We start from the raw sequence: 17,963 nt of genomic DNA on the forward strand, positions 1-17,963 counted from the left end.
GAAAAAAGGCATAGATCTTTTAAGGCTGTGAAAAAAATCAAATGAGTAAGTAGGTGAAAAGGTTAGACCTTTACTCAGAACCTCACATTGGTCATAAAAGAGGGCATGTGAAGACTGGTTTATTACCTCCAAATTATTCCTGGGCTTCTTGTCCTGTTGGTGATTGGAAGTAATCTTGCGTTTCGCTTGTCTGTCATAATGTCTCTGCGGGCCTTGAAATCCCTCATTGCTACTACTATTAGAGGTAGTTCTCATCTCTCGCATTCTAGATGGCTCATCACCAGATGTACGAGATGATGTTGAAGAGGACCTAGAGTGAGATATGGTCCTAGACCACACTCTACCTCTACGTCATCTATACACACACGATTCTGTTGGTAATCCTGTACATCTCGTTGAAATTTCCCTGATTTCACTAAACAGATCTATTTCTCCCATTTTTCAAACTCTTTAATCAGATCCTCTGTCAATTTATCCAGAGCTCCACATGGGAGATCTTTTTTTAGAATATGCCCGATCCTTTTGTATGCAAGGGAAGTCTGGCAGTGGCTTTCTCCCTTCTCCCTATTAAGAACTCATGTGCGCTCAGCCTAATTGAGCATGCATGTGTATGTGGGGGTTGAAAGAAATAACTGTTGGCCATCTGAAATGTATGGCCATATTAAGTTGGTGAATGGCATCTTTGTGAGCATGTGATCTCCTTTGACATCATGTGATCTTCAAGTAGAGATGAGCTGGTGTCAACCTGTAATGATCACTATTTGTTAAGCAAAAGTCACTAAGGTACAGTATCTTGAGAGGGAAAGGGTGTGTCTAGATTCAGGTGTTTACCCTGTTGGTGAAGTCAGTAGTGGTTTGGAAATGGATCGAAGGTTTCCGTATCTCTTGAAACAAGAAATGGTTTCTGTTTTCCCAAAATTAAAGTTCCTTAATGTGATAAATGTGATTGACTTTTTGAAGCCGTTGAGCGACAGATGGTTTTAGTACATATTTATGAGGGCTTAAGCAACCAAAGAGAGTAGCAGGGAAAATTGTCTAGGTCTCATTGGGATGTCATGCAATTGAAAAACATGAACAAAAAGACTTTGAACAATATTTGATTTAGAGAGCTAGGCATGCAGGTTCTGATATTGGCAAAAAAATCACAAACAAGTTGGGTTGCATTAGTGTTTTTATAACAGATGCAAAAGTATTTAGAGAATAAAAAAATATTTAGCAGTTTATTTATTTAACATTACTCTAGCGTACAACAATGGATTGTTGACTAGAGAAGACACAGGAGATTGTGAAGAACCATGCAAGGTAACCAGTGGGTCACAAAACTAGCAAACAGCTGAATCCTACCTTACAATATCAGATTGCAGCTAAACTAGTGGCCCAGTTGCATTTGTAGCTTTAGAACAGCAAATGATCATGTCATGCCCTTTTTATTTAAATGAATCACAAAATCAAAACTCCAGTGGTACAGGAGAACTACAACTACACCACGGATGATCGCATAAGTCTGATCATTTTAGTTCTTTCTACAACATGTTGATCAAAGACTCTGATGAATCTGTGGTTAAACAACATGAGTCTATTCTGGGGTTAACATTTCAAGAGTGTTGCAAGCTTGTAATGGTATAAAGCAGGGGTAAGCAACCTTTGGCACTCCAGCTGTTGTGAAACTACAATTGTTAGCATGCACTGACAGCCAAAAGCTTTATAATTCCAGCCAAAGTCTCTTAGGGCATGCTGGGCAGAGGCGTAGCCAGGTTCTCCAGCACCCGGGGCAAAGATTCAGTTTGGCGCCCCCCCCAACCTCTTTCCCGACATCTCCTTCCCCCTCGCCATGTTTGTTTTCTCTACCAATCAATGACGTGTCATTTCTTTTCCACATTTCTTTTTATGTAACTCGAGCATAAAAACATTTTTACATTTTACAAGCAATATAGTTCTATACACAACACCAGAATAGTGCTCAGTACATAAATACAGCACCAGAACCAAACTCAATACATATATACATCACTAGAACAAATAGAGCTTAATTTAGTGCAACCCCTGAAGTATAGATTCACACTAAATTGTTTCCAGCTCCCAGCATGGCCCGAACAATGTTAAGGATATGCTGGGAGATGCTGTTTCACAAAAAAATAAATCATATCATAATCATACCACCCATCATCTCGCTGCAGATCATACAGTGACTACATTACTGATTAGAGGCAGAATAGACATTTACATTAAGTGACTCACCAGGTGACGTCTCCGATTCGAGTTCTTTTTCTCCATCTGGTCCAGACCTCTATGATGACTTCTCCCGGTCACAGCCCATTTCTGCAGTTTGCCGCTCAGATTTCTTCAGCGTCTCACATTTACTACATTTCTACACCTATAAACAAAGATAAAGTTCTCATTATACCAGATACTATGCCCCTAAATATAATAGCGTACCATACACTGTGACACACACACACACACACACACACACACACACACACACACACACACACACCCACACACACACACACACCCACCGTGTCCCCTGTAGATAGTGCCCCATATAGCCCACCCCTGTATATAGTGCTTCACGTATAGCCCAACCCTGTATATAGCCCCCCTGTAGATATATCCCACCCCTGTATATAGTGCTCCACAGATAGCCCACCCCTGCATATAGCCCCCTGTAAATATAGCCCACCCCTGTATATAGTGCTCCACAGATAGCCCACCCCTGTATATAGCCCCCTGTAGATATAGCCCACCCCTGTATATAGTGCTCCACAGATAGCCCACCCCTGTATATAGCTCCCCTGTAGATATAGCCCACCCCGGTATATAGTGCTCCACATATAGCCCACCCCAGTATATAGCCCCCCCTGTAGATAGAGCCCCACCATAGAAAAAGCAACCCCTGGTAGATAAAGCCCCCCCTGTAGATAATGCTACACACTTTTTTATTATGATAAATTAACAAACTATTCAAACTCACCTTAATCCCGTTCCCATGCCGTCCGGCAGCAATGGAGACCTGCTCTCTTCTTCGCAGGTCTCCTGGGGTTGAACAATTCCCTGTCAATCAGCACCTTTCAAAGTATCGCGCCGCCTCACTCGTAGAAAGGCGCTGAAAGGCCGGCAGTGGCGGATTAAGTAGACCATAGGCCCTGGGCTGTTCCACAACTTGGGCCCCCCTTCCCCACCGCCGCGTCTATAGTGAACACCACCTGTTTGTGTGAGCATTGACAAATGGTTGTTACGATTCCCCTTGTCAAAGGGCTGTGTCCCTACATACTGACAGTCTCCCACCATCGCTGACAGTATCACACTGTGTAGGGACACAACCTCCTGACAATGGGAATGGTAACATGCATTTGTTTATTAGCTCTGGGTACACAGAAATTTGTAGAATACAAGAATTACCTGCAACAGACATGTCGGGAGAGGAGATCCCCTATAGATCCAGTGATGTCTTCTCTGATGGGAGCCGTTTTCTTTTCTTCTCCATCTGACGCAGACCGTTATGGCGACTTCTCCTGATGAGACATCTTTGCCCATCACTTCTGCAGCCATTTCCAGCCGCTATAGAAACACACAAATTTAGACACCAAGGCCCAGGACCATACATTAAAGGAGTTGTCCGGGCACGGACCGTTTTTTATACTGATGACCTATCGATGTGACCGGACAACCCCTTTTACTTAGACTAATAAATTTGGACCACAGACTAGATTATAGAATACATACAGACCCAGATCTTCTAAACTATTGCAGTCCCCAGACCCCCTAAACAAATACAGACCCCATCACAAGCACCCTGAATAAATACAGACCTCAGACCGGACCCCTAAATACAGACACCAGACCTGACCCCCTACACGAATAATGACCCCAGACCTGACTCCCTTAATACAGACCTCAGACCAGACCCCCTAAACGAATACAGACACCTAAATAAAGACCCCAAAACTAATACAGACCCCTAAATACAGACCCCATAAACTAATACAGACCCCAGACCACACCCCCAAATACAGACCCCCTACATACAGACACCAGACCTCAAACTAATACAGACCCCCTAAATACAGACCCCAGACCAGACCCCCTATTCTAATAGAGACCCCAGACCTGACCCCTAAATACAGACCCCTAACCTAATACAGACCCTAGAACAGGCCCCCTAAATAGACCCTATAAACTAATACAGACCCCAGAACTCCAACTAAAACAGACCCCCTAAATACTGACCCCAGACCACTTAAACTAACACAGACCCCTAAATATACAGACCTTAAACTGATACAGACCCCAGACCAGACCCCCTAAATACAGACCCCTTAAACTAATAAACACCAAACCTCCTAAATACAGTCCCCAAACCAGGCCCCCTAAATACAGACCCCCACACCAGACCCCCTAAATACAGTCTCCCTAAATACAGACCCATTAAACAAATCAATCCCCTTATACTTACAGTCAGTCTTCTCTGTGGAGTCTAGCTTCTGCTGCTGCTGCTTCTCGAGCTCCTGCGGTCATGTGACCAGCAGGTCTCTAAGCAATAGTAAAAACTTCAGAGATAAGGTAATGTGACCTTATGTCTAAAGGTCCTTTTGCAGGACATATACATTGCAGTTTTGTCGTGGTTTTTGCCGCGGTCCGCGCCAAAATCGCGACAAAACTACAATGTACCATGATATTTATAGTGCAGGAGGGGGTGGCGCTGGCGCCCCCTCTAAGTTGCGCCTCGGACACATGCCCTCCTGCCCCACCCTAGCTACGCCCCTGATGCTGGGAATTGTAGTTTGACAACAGCTGGAGCAGCAAATGTTTTTGACCCCTGGTATAGGGACCGCTTTCCTTACTCTTGTGTCCTTTGATATTATCTAGAACAAATCTGAACAGCACAAGTTTCATAAATATTGTAGGTTACCATGTTCATTCTTTTATGGCCACCATCCTTCCAGACTCCAATAGATACATTTAACCAAGGGTCATGTCATAATTTTGATGTTTTGTAACGGTACCATGCTTAGTCCCAAAATGTCCACCTCCCTGAAAATGAGTATAACTGGGCTAGTAACAGTATGGTTATAATTTATAGCAACCGTGCGATACCATTGTATCAATGTCCGTATAATACAGTATTATTGCTGCATGTTTCAGTCACCATCGACTGGGGCAGGAAGTGAGTGACGTCACAGCGTGATCTCTCGAGAACACGCTGTGTGTCTGCACTGCCAGAAGCTGGGCGTTCTGAAGAGAAGTGGATGATACTTCTCGTCAGAACGCCCAGCTAGTAAAAGAAGTAAACACGCCCAGATGTAACACACATAATACACGCCCAGTTGGACTTTTGCAAGCCTCATTTGCATAAATACAAAAATGGTCATAACTTGGCCAAAAATGCTCGTTTTTTAGAAATAAAAACGTTACTGTAATCTCCATTGCAGCGCCTATCTGCTGCAATAGCAGATAGGGGTTGCAAAATCTGGTGACAGAGCCTCTTTAACTTCTATCCCAAGTATAGTACTTTGAGTTGAATTCTTCCTCTCAAGTGATTGTGTTTAAGGTTCCACGTGTTTGTTAATACTTAAACATTGTGCGTGGCTGGATTATGATTGAAAATAGAAACAATGTATAATCCATATTACAGTATATATTTGCGCCAATTCTTCCCATATATTTTCAGATAGTTAATGCATATATAGTGCTTGTAAAATTTTGGGATTAATGTCACTTTAATCTTCTTGATAGGGCATATCAGCAGAAATGTTGCTCTCACATATTTGAGAAGAATTTTAATAAGATCGGTGAGAGGCTTGTTAATCCAGGTTACCTCATTCATCAGTTCCAGTGAGCCTACCAATCATGTTTTCTCCAGTTCACATCACCATAGTTTTCCTGATGTCTTGCTTAAAGCCTTACCAGAAAAATGGAATTTTACCAACCCAAGAGAACCAAGAAAATTTCAGAAAAGTAAGTGCCTGTTTAATTTCAAATACATAATAGTATAATAAGCCGGTGGATTAACAAAAAAATGTGCAAATGTGGGCTGAAGGCCGATTTGCACACTGCAATAATCGTTAAGATTTGTTTGATTTCGAGCAATCGTAACAATTGTTACCAGTGTCCGTGCACTAAAAGATAGCCAATAAAAATATCATTTATGATGAGAACTGCACACATAAAAATGATGATTGTCATTAGCAGTAAAGGTAAATTCCGCCCTTTTAACACATGTATGATCATTGTTCTCATAGAAATGTCCATTAGATACTGGTTTCCCAGTGGTGAATCATCGTTGATTTGAAAACTGCTGCGTAACTGCCTTACCACCCAGCTTCTGAGTTTATTTGAAAGGAGGGCAGATTTATTGGTTTAGCCCAAACAGCTCAACAGATAATTACAATGTCTAGCCTATGAAAAATAAAGCTTGGTGATGCTAGAATATGTTATCAGCCAACAAGTAAAAATAGGCATTTTCGCCCCAGTACTTTACTGGGCTCAGTGTGTTTAACAAAACTTTTCTCAATATCCTTGATCACAAATTATGTATTTGCCCTTCCCTCAAGGTTAACTGAACAGTGGAATTGTCCTCTTTTGCTACTATTGGGTTAATGCAATATAAAAAAAATACATAAATAAATGAATCTCCTCGCTCTTCACAGTGCTTGTTTTAGAGTCCACTTAACATAACTAAGTTTTGATTACTCAACCCACAGCAAAATAACAGGGGGCTCAAGGGAGAACTTCAATAATGGAATGGATAATCCCTACCAAGTGTCTAATTTAAGGGGAAATCAGGCAGAAATTATGACAATTCATTTGCACAATTACCTAGGATGCAATAGTGTGACCCAGCAAACAAAAGTCCAAAAGCCATACCTAGACAGTACTGTCCAAAAGTAATCTTATTCCAATTAAATATCACCTTTATTAAAAGTGAAAATACTGTATCTTTTTTATAATTTATTCACAAGTTCTATATTATGTGCCATTCAGATATTTACCTTTATGGTGACAAAACATACGTGTAAGTAGCTCTGATTCTGCTAATGTTACTCTATATAGTCTTAGCATGGTTAGTGACCTATATTTATATTAGCTTCTGCCAGATTGGAGTTTAGAAACCAAAGTCCTTATGTCCTTATAAGCAAACTACGACAAATTTGAAGCCAACAGGGCTACAAGTATATTTTTCAGAAAGCCCATAGGAAAACACTTGCAACCACAGGGGCAGTATACAAACATTTTTCAGAAATATAGCAATATGGTATTACGTTTATTCATTATAGGTCATTTGGAGTTGAATATAGTTCATAAGTAGAACCTGATAGTGGACAGTGTTTGCTTGCGGAACATTCATGAAATATATGTTCTTGAGTTACTAGTACATAGCAGCAAAATATTAATTATTTTTTTATTTTTCCTGTTAAAGACTTTACAGGATTGACAGCTGAAGCAGTCTCCATTGTGATGAGCAAGCTACCTTCAGTAATTGCGTGTCTGCCTCCCCCAATAAAGTACTTCTACTCATTCTCAGAGAGAAAAATATCAGCGCAGTACTCTGTATGTAAAGATACAGGTATAGTTGTATGGAACTTAATTGGTATTATTTGTCATATATTAGAAGATGGAAATACCATAGAACAAATGACAGGTACCACATTGTCTCGTTGGAGTAAAGAGACGCTTGCTACAGTGTGTCAATGCCTCAATAAAACCATTGGATTAAAGACCGGGGACCTCAAGGACCATACACAAATTGTGTTTGAAGATCTTGAAAGACACCGACCAATGTGGATTGAGAACCAGCTAAGAAAAGCCAAAGTCCTTAGCTCAGTCAGGTAAGAGACTATTAATGAACATATACATATATACATCTATATCAGTTTATGTCTTCACTGAAACGACATTGAGAGAGACCTTCTAGCAGTCTCTATTAGATGATGCAATATATAAAAGGGTTTGCAGGTATACTAGAACATACTACAATGTATTCTTCAACCATTGAACAATGTAGGCTGCTTTTAGTATGTCATTTCGATTATGTTGGCATCCTGAAACGTGGACTAGCAACACTGGTATAAAGGTTCTGATTAGATGTTTGTTACCCTAAAAATGTAGATCTTTATTGTATTGTAGTATTGGAAGACTCTACTCCATGTAATGCCATCTGTGCATTAGATTTACTTATTGGTCAGTAAGATAAAAAGATATCGGGGACATCTGTCCTCAAAATACCTTTATTTTCACATGTCTGCACCTTCCGGTCCTGTTGGATTGCTGGAAAATAAGTTATACCCATGTGGCCGGGAGAACTTCCATGCTGGGGATGTGCAGAAATAAATTGCACTGCCTTCTTGGTGGTCAGTTTGGATTTTTCTATGTGAATGGTTCAGAATGACTGTGTGATAAAGCTCCTTGCAGCCATTTCTCCTCACCAATTTAGCTTATTGTAGTTATTTATAGTATAGTCTTGCGAAGATCTGCCACAGTGGAGCTTAACTTTACTCTCGATTGATCTTCTTACAGTTGACTTATGAAAAATGTATTCGATTTCAGTCCACACCAAATTTTAAGTTTTGCCTTTATGACTAGGGAATTAACCTATACAGAAAAAGGTTTGAGATTTTAATAACTCCTAATATTTTTTAGCAGGATTGTTCTTGAGGAAATCCTTAAAGGGAGTCTGTCACCAGAATGTCCGAGTTAAACTAGTAACAGGGTATTGTAGAGGAGACTAACCTGTTTCTAGCGTTTCTTTTCATTTTCTGCTTACTGCCTCCTGTGTAGAGAAATCCGTTTTATTACGTTTATGCTAATGAGCATTTAGGTGCAATGAGGGCGTTACCATTGCACCTAAATGCTCTTACTTGGCTCCCCAGTTCAACCCCCCTCCCTCCCTAATACGGACATTCTGGTGACAGACTCCCTTTAAGCTTTTTCTGTTAAAAAATTCTGTTATAAATTCAATGCATTTTACTAAAATCTCATAATTTAGACAATTGTTGCAAAATAGGAGCATTAGTGTGGCTTGGTGTAGTGTATGACACAGGTTATGAGGCCCAGACTTCAGGATTCTTGCTTTATTCTCCATCTAGACAGTACACTGACTGAACCACACCCAGCACTCTGACCCATAAATCCTATAACATTGTAACAATATTCAGACCGCAATGTAACTCATTACTGCCCAAGATATACTACAACCCTTCCTTTCCTTAACCCCTTCAGGACACAGCCTGTTTTGGCCTTCAGGACACAGCCAATTTTTTCAAATCTGACATGTTTCACTTTATGTGGTAATAACTTCGGAATGCTTTTACCTATCCAAGCGATTCTGAGATTGTTTTCTCGTGACACATTGGACTTTGTTACTGCCAAAATTTTGCTCGATACATTAAGTATTTAATTGTGAAAAACACCAAAATTTCGCGAAAAATTGCAAAAATTAGCATTTTTTTAAATTTATATGTATCTGCTTGTAAGACAGGCAGTTATACCACACAAAATTGTTGCTAATTAACATCACCCATATGTCTACTTTAGATTGGTATTGTTTTTTGAACATCCTTTTATTTTTCTATGACATCACAAGGCTTAGAACTTTAGCAGCAATTTCTCACATTTTCAAGAAAATTTCAAAAGGCTATTTTTACAGGGACCAGTTCAGTTGTGAAGTGGATTTTAGGGCCTTATATATTAGAAACCCTCGATAAGTCACCCCATTTTAAAAACTTCACCCCTCAAAGTATTCAAAACAGCATTTAGAAAGTTTCTTAACCCTTTAGATGTTTCACAGGAATTAAGGCAAAGTAGATGTGAAATTTTCAAATTTCTTTTTTGTTTTGAAGAAATTAATTTTTCATCTATTTTTTTTGTAACACAGAAAGTTTTACCAGAGAAACGCAACTCAATATCTATTGCCCAGATTCTGCAGTTTTTAGAAATACCCCACATGTGGCCCTAGTGCACTTAGTGACTGCAGCACAGGCCTCAGAAACAAAGGAACACCTAGAGGATTTTGGGGCCTCCTTTTTTATTAGAAAATATTTTAGGCACCATGTCGGGTCTGAAAGGCTCTTGCGGCACCAAAACAGTGGAAATCCCCCAAAAGTCACCCCATTTCGGAAACTATACCCCTTGAGGAAATTATCTAGGGGTATAGTGAGCATTTTGACCCCGCAGGTTTTTTGGAGAAATTATTAGAAGTAGGCCGTGAAAATTAAAATCTACATTCTTTCAAAGAAAATGTAGGTTTAGCTAATTTTTTCTAATTTCCACAAGGACTAAAAGGAGAAAATGTACCACTACATTTGTAAAGCAATTTCTCCCGAGTAAAACAATACCCCACATGTGGTAATAAACGGCTGTTTGGACACACGGCAGGGCTTAGAAGGGAAAGAGCGCCATTTGGCTTTTGCAGCTCAAATTTAGCAGGAATGGTTTGCGGAGACCACAACGTATTTGCAAAGCCCCTAAGGGACCAAAACAGTGAAAACACAAAAAAAGTGACTCCATTTAGGAAACTACACCCCTTGAAGAATCCATCTAGGGGTGTAGTGAGCATTTTGAACCCACAGGGGTTTCATAGATTTTATTAGAATTGGGCAGTGAAAATAAAAATAAATCCTTTTTCTTCAATAAGACGTAGTTTTAGCTGAAAATGTTTCATTTTCTCAACAAATAAATGAAAAAAAGCACCACAACACTTGTAAAGCAACTTCTCCTGTGTATGGCAATACCACATATGTGGTCATAAACGGCTGTTTGGGCACAGAGTAGGGCTCAGAAGGGAAGGAGCGCCATTTGGCTTTTGGAGTACAGATTTTGCTGGATTGGTTTCTGGGCGCTATGTCGCATTTGCAAAGTCCCTGTGGGAACAAAACAGTGGATCCCCCCAGAAGTGACCCCATTTTGGAAACTACACCCCTCAAGGTATTCACTTAGGGGTGTAGTGAGCATATTAACACCACAGGTGATTGGCAGAAATTGGTGTCCACTCAATGTTGCAGAGTGAAAATGGGATTTTTTTCTATAGATATGCCAATATGTGGCGCCCAGCTTGTGCCACTGGAGAGACACACCCCAAAAATTGTTAAAAGGGTTCTCCCAGGTATGGCGATGCCATATATGTGGAAGTAAACTGCTGTTTGGGCAAACTGTAGGGTTCAGAAGGGAGGTAGCGCCATTTGGCTTTTGGAGCATGGATTTTGCTTGTAGTAGTTTTGTATTGAGTCTTACTGGTGTTTCCGTTTATAATGTGGGAGTACATGTAAGCCGGGCGGAGTATATAAGGGGCATAGTCAGGTGGTATAATAATAGGGTAAACAAAAACAATAAAATAATCCATAGATGTGTGTTATGCTGTGACACAATCCTTTCTGCACAAGCCGGTGTCGCACTGATATATGGCGTCCTTTCTTATGCCCCTTTTGGTCCACACTCCGCACCATTGCAGTTTGAGGAATTTTGCTGAGAAGTGTTTTCCTGGTATAATACGGGCACCATCGCTTCCAGCAGATATGTTTGGGCTCTCCCCTTCCTGGTTCCCTAATTTTAGGGGCCTTGATAATTCGCCACTTGAAACAGAAGAAATGTTCCCCTCGGGCCGGCACAACTGCATATTTTTATTTCCTGGCTTATTGGAGCCTTAACTAATTTTATTTTTTCATAGACGTAGTGGTATGAGGGCTGTTTTTTTTGCGGGACGAGCTGTAGTTTTTATTGGTACCATTTTGGGGTACATGCGACTTTTTGATCACTTGTTATCCTTTTTTTTTGGGAGGCAAGGTGACGAAAAAACAGCAATTCTGGCATTATTTTCTTAATTCTTTTTATACAGCGTTCACCAATCGTTATAAATTACATGTTACCTTTATTCTGCGGGTCAGTCCGATTCCGACGATACCTAATTTATAGAACTTTTTGCACAATAAAATAACTTTTGTAAAGAGAATAGATTTTTTCTGTCGCCATGTTGTGAGAGCCATAACGGTTTTAATTTTTCAGTTGACGGAGCTGTATGAGGGCTTATTTTTAGCGAGACGAGTTATAGTTTTTATAGGTACCATTTTGGGTACATGCGACTTTTTGATCACTTTTTATTTAAATTTTTGGAAGACAAAGTGACCAAAAAATAGCAATTATGTCAGTATTTTTTTTATTTTTTTTTACGGCGTTCACTGTGCGGAATAAATAACATAATATTTTTATAGTTAAGGTCGTTACGGTCGCAGCGATACCAAATATGTATGGCTTTATTATTTTTTTCAATAATAAATGACTTGATAAACGAGAAAGGGCGATTGTGAAGTGTTATTATTTGAAACTTTTATTGTATTTTTACAACTTTTATTTTTACTTTTTTTACACTTTTTTTTTACACTTTTCTTTAGTCCCACTAGGGGACTTGAAGGTCCAACTGTTCTATGTTCTAATACATTGCACTACCCATGTAGTGCAATGTATTAGAACTGTCAGTTGTTCACAATCACAATCGCCCCCCCGCAACAATCGGCCCCCGCAATCGCGTAGCGGGGTGCCGATGTTGCTATAACAACTTAAATGCGGCGGTCACTATTGACTGCCGCAATTAAGGGGTTAATCGGTTCGGATCACCGCTGTGATCCGACCCGATGTTTTCCCCCAGTACTAAGGCTGCTAGTAGCAGCCTGTACTGGGAGATGCCGGGCTGCGGGGAGCGTCTGTGTGCTCTGTGAGGAGCACACATGGATTAACAGGCTGCAGGCACAACGACCAGCTTTGTAGCCCGTTAATCTACGTGGGGTGGTCGTGAAGGGGTTAAAGAAAAGCCTCGTTAACATGAACAATATCTCAATAGTAATAATAAATTGTACAGTGGAACAAATAACATGTTAGGTTTAAAACTCTTGTCCATACAGGTGGCTTTGTTGCTTGCTTAACTCTTGGTGGTTCTGACGTGGATGTTTGTGGGGTGGTGTCAGAAGTATCATGACTACCACTATTACTTTTGTCTGGTTCACAATTATCTATGACTTGGCTTTCTGGTTCAACAAATTACTTCAGCAAAGATGAATTCTGTACTATTGTGCTGCCATCCGAATCTCCAGGACCACTAGAGTACCTCTTTTTTTTCTTTAGTACATAGGGTTCAGCCTCAAAAGAAAGAGACCGTTTATGAAACCGTTTTTTTTTTTGTTTTTTTTAAGCAATACTTTATCTCCTGGCTTGAGGACACTAGTTTGACAATGGCGTCTGTGCTTTACATACTCTTGACCATGGATCATTCTCTCTTCATCAACCTCCCTAAAACTCCCAAGACCAGTAGGAGCTGGTACCAAAATATCTTGTAATTTTGTCCTAAGTTTGCGACTATAAAGTTCAGCAGGACTAACCCCTTTATTAGTATGAGAAGTTGTTCGATAAGCCAAAACAAAATTTCACAGTTATTTTTTCCAGTCTCTGCCCTCCAAATGAGCAATTTGTAGAGTTTTTTACATGGTCCGTTTCTGGCGTTCCACTTCCCCATTAGCTTGTGGCCAATATGGGGTTATACGATGATCTACATTGGCAACTAAATTGAGGTAATCCTGAAATTCTTTGTAAGTGAGAATTGCTCAGTTTACTTCCAGTCAGCTTAGGCAAATAATGAGAAGCAAATATACACTATAACCCATCAATTACAGTAGACGACGCTGTTTTTGTGACAATTACCTCTTGCCTTCGTGAATAATAATCTACAACTGCTAAAAGGTGGTGTCCAGATGGGATATCACACAGATCAATAGCTAGAACTCTGCATGGGCCATTAGGTAAAACTGGATGTGTGACTGGTTTTGGTTAGTTGCCCACCAGCTGATATGAGGAGACCATACGTTCCACATTCTTATAAATTCCTGGCCACCAAACCTTATCACGTACTTGTTGTTTAGTGCGCACAATACCTTGATGTCCCTTATGGGCTTATTGTAGGGTTTGTCTTTGTAAATTTTGAGGCATCAGGATACGGTTTCCAGAATGAATTGTCCTGCAACAGTAAGCTCATGTTTAACCTTTTGATAGGCATGATCACAATGGCTCAATGTCTCTTACCGTACACATTTTCTCATCTGTGAAATTTCTAGGTTTAAGGTGGGAAATTCTTCAACCTCACGTGGTGTCAATGCATGGGGAATGGCCTTGGCAGCAAACCGAATATACTCCTCGGCTAGGTTATGAGATGGTGCTGAAGTTTGGGACAATCTTGAAAGTGCATCTGCTGCATTTGTAGGCCCTGGTTGATATTTCCCTTTTTTAATGTGACATGGTAAAAGACGAAGATCCCATATTTCAATTCTGGCTAATAGTTTTGATCGAGGAGAATATATCACCTCTAACAGCTTGTGATCTGTTACTATTTCAAATTCAAGGCCATAAAGATACTGCATGTATGAAACCTTTCACATCCCCAAAACAGCTAAAGTTATTTTTCAGTCTGAGTATAACGTCTCTCAACATCAGTAAGGGATCTACTTACATACTGAACAAGTCTGTAGTTACCTGGATGTTGCCTCTGAACTAGGATGGCACCTAAACCCACAGGACTTACAATGACAATAATTTCAGCTGGTGCAACGGGATCAAAATAGGCTAGAGTTGTGGCACAGGTCTCTTTGGAAAATGTGCTTTTCTACTCCTGGAGTTCCTTTTATAATAGGTAGGTTTGGAGATTGCATTAAAGCGACCTGCCAGCAAAAACAAAAAAATAATTCTTTAACCCCTTCCCGACATTTGACGTATACATACGCTAAAGTGGGGTAGGGTAAGTATGGAACGGGCTCACGGAGTGAACTCGCTCCATATGATGCGGGTGTCGGCTGTTTGTTAACTCGTTAAATGCTGCGGTCAATAGCGACCGTAGCATTTAAATCGTAAGAAAGAGGGGGCGACCCCCTCTAACAGCTTATCGCGCCCCCCCGCAACGCAATCGCGGGGGGGGGGGCGATGGTTGCTATGGCTGCCTGGGGGCCTAATGAAGGCTCCCAGGTCCGCCATCTTTGTGCACCTCCGGCAGGGCTTAATAGAAGCCTGTCAGAATCACGATATACTGCAAGACATTAGTATTAGTACATGGTTCTTGCAATCTCCTGCAGACTGGGAAGTGTCAGATTAGGTTGTTTTAGCAATCTCCTTTTGAGGTGCAAAAAGGTGCATTTCTCAATTTCAACGATCTGATTATTTCCTCTGGTACTTAACCAAAATCACAAGACTTTGCATGATATTTTAACCTGGTGACAGAACTGTCAATGGGTTCCCTCGTTTATTGAATGGCCTGACTAAACTGGTATCTTTCAAATATAATGTTTTCCTTTGGGCCAAAGTACTCACTCAGTCTGTTCATAGCTGTCTCATAGTCTGAATATTTCCTTTTCTGCCAGGGTATCAAAAATGTCAGAGACTTCTGGTCCTGCTAGATGCAAAAGCAATGCTCTTTTCTGGGCAGGGGCCGGTCATTCCTGTGGCTGCAACATAGAAGATAAATCCTTTTTTCCACTTGTGCTAATGCTGTGACAAAATAGTATGGTCCCCAGAAACATCGAAAGGTCCAATTACTGGTAAATCAAGAAATCTTGCCATACTTGTCACCAATATTATATGTAGATGCACTACATTTGGCCAATAGCATTCTTTCTTCATTGTCACTTGTCTATAGCTCAGAAAAGTTATTTGCAAAGTCTCTGCATTAACGCCTCTTGCACACTTCCATCACCGTGTTTGACGGATCCGTGTGCCCGTTTTAGCGGCCGTCTGATTTCCGTGTGCACTCCGTGTTTCCGTTTCCGAGCGCCGGGCATGGTACTGGCCAGGGTGCTGAAAGAGCAGGGTTGTTCAGCGCTAGTCACTGTACAGGGTGCTGAAAGAGTTAATGGGCTGCACTGATCGGCGGTAACTCTTTCAGCACCCTGCACAGTGACTAGCGCTGAAGAATGACCATGCTCGGCGCTCGCAAAATAAAATTTTCATAAAATAAAAAATACTTACCCAGAACTCCCTGCATTTTCCTCCTGTCCGGCCTCCAGGGATGACGTTTCATCCATGTCACCGCTGCAGCCAATCACAGGCTGTAGTGGCAGTCACACAAGCCTGGATGATGTCAGAAGGCCGGCCTCCAGGGATGACGCTTCATCCCACGTGACCGCCTCTGCAGCCAATCACAGGCAGCAGCGGCCACATGGACTGCCGCGTCATACAGAAAGGTCGGACTGGAGGAAGAAGAGGGACTCGTCACCAAGACAACAACCGGGTACGTATGAACTGCTTTTTATTTTATTTTTGTCATCAGCCTCTTCTCTCTATCAGTGATTGATAGAGAAAAGTGGCTTCCGATTAGTGTAATATATCTGTAATGTACTTCTGCCTGCCCGGCCATTGCTAGGCAACGGCTCCGTCACACACGGACGGCACACGGACGCCTTCCGTGTGCCTTCAGTTTTTCTGACGGCCCCATTGACTTGCATGGGCCTCACAATCACGGAATCTCGGACCAAAGTAGGACATGCTCTACTTTTGTCGAAACGGAGCAACGGGACCGTCAAAAAAACTGAAGTGTGCATGGCCCCATTGAAATGAATGGGTCAGTGTGCCAGCCGTCAGAAAAATGGCTAGTACCCTGAAGAAAAATGCTGAAGTGTGCACGAGGCCTCAGAATCAAGGAGGAAGAGGTTCACTTCAGACCAGGCTGCGATGCACACACAGATAAGTTTGCTGACTTTTACATTCTGTGTAACATTCTTAATGTTTAAAATATAATAATTAAAAAAAATAAAAAGTTATTTGAGAAGGAAAATGTATTTTCTGCAGTTTTCATTGAATTGAAAAGGACAGTCTGGTAATATATTTAAATGTAGGAAATTCAAGTGTGTTGTTAATATTGGAAATGAAAAGTGTGAAAAATCGCTTGGATCCTCCTGGATGGTCAATAATGCAAAAAAATCCACCTATCTTTGTCAAGCTTTATTGTTCTGATGAGTATTTCGGAGAACTTTGCCTGAATTGTGGCATGGAACATTGCATTTATAAATGATCCCCTTCATCCCACGTTGTCATACAAATGAAGGAAATATGTGCTGGAACATATGATGAGCGCATCATTTATTATATGCAGTAATATGTTATATAATACAGTATAATATGATAAAATGTTTTTCACATAGATAGGAATAGAGACAGACTTAATAAAGTGATGACCTCTGCAGCGCAGTGAATTTTAAGTAGTTCCTTTAGATGTGACTTTGACTTACACGGAAAAAACCTTCCCCCTGTATAAAGTGGCAGCTGTATGCCTGTCTTGTGCACTGCCTGAAAACATTACAATTCATTAAAATAACCTTCACTACAAAGTAACACACAGGCTGTAAACAGTCATCTTGTATTTTAGAGAACATGCTGCCCAAAAAAAGTGAGGAAACGTCCGTCTTTGCAAAGTAATTTGTGGCGTTGAAGATTATTGTTTTTCATCATGGTGACCCTGACTTGGCTGGCTGGGTGCATATACAGATTAAGATGAATGCAGTTATTCCTTGGCTGAGGTCTGCCTCTTTCAGGGCACATTCTCCCTAATGACATGATTGATAGGCTATACCAAATACAGAGAGGAACTCATTAATCATAGCACTGACTGAATCCAATCATCTGCTTCACCTGCAAAGTGATGGACAGGAAAGGATACAATTCGGGTGATACACTCCTTTCTCAGAGGGCCCTCAACTTTTTCAATGTCATCCTCACGCACACGCATACGAAATCCTCTTATTAAATAAGGTGGTTTTGTACCTGCTGCCATGAAAAGAGTCACATCGAATTGTCCTCCTAATGCCATAGAAAGGTTTGCGTATTTGCAGAAACCTCTAATTATATAGCACATAATTTAGTCCAGAGTGGTTTTTAGTATCCAAAAGGTACAATTACACTTCATAATATTCTCCGCTATTAGCACCATAGGAAAGCGTAAAGTT

General features: G+C 40.8%; 1 protein-coding gene across 7 annotated transcripts in view; it reads left to right on the forward strand.

Moving 5' to 3' along the window:
• Window positions 1-17,963, forward strand: part of KIAA0825 (KIAA0825 ortholog) — a 430,680-nt gene that overhangs the window by 212,960 nt on the left and 199,757 nt on the right. For all 7 annotated transcript variants that reach the window (XR_012850533.1, XM_075837231.1, XM_075837243.1 and 4 more), the window contains 2 exons: window positions 5,737-5,958; window positions 7,421-7,829. Coding sequence is in view for 6 of the 7 variants with exons in the window: in XM_075837231.1 (XP_075693346.1) it covers window positions 5,737-5,958; window positions 7,421-7,829 (631 nt within the window). In the remaining variant the exon portion in view is untranslated. The remainder of the gene's footprint in view (window positions 1-5,736; window positions 5,959-7,420; window positions 7,830-17,963) is intronic.

Source organism: Rhinoderma darwinii, chromosome 1, assembly GCF_050947455.1.
Source record: "Rhinoderma darwinii isolate aRhiDar2 chromosome 1, aRhiDar2.hap1, whole genome shotgun sequence".
Lineage (NCBI taxonomy): Eukaryota > Metazoa > Chordata > Amphibia > Anura > Rhinodermatidae > Rhinoderma > Rhinoderma darwinii.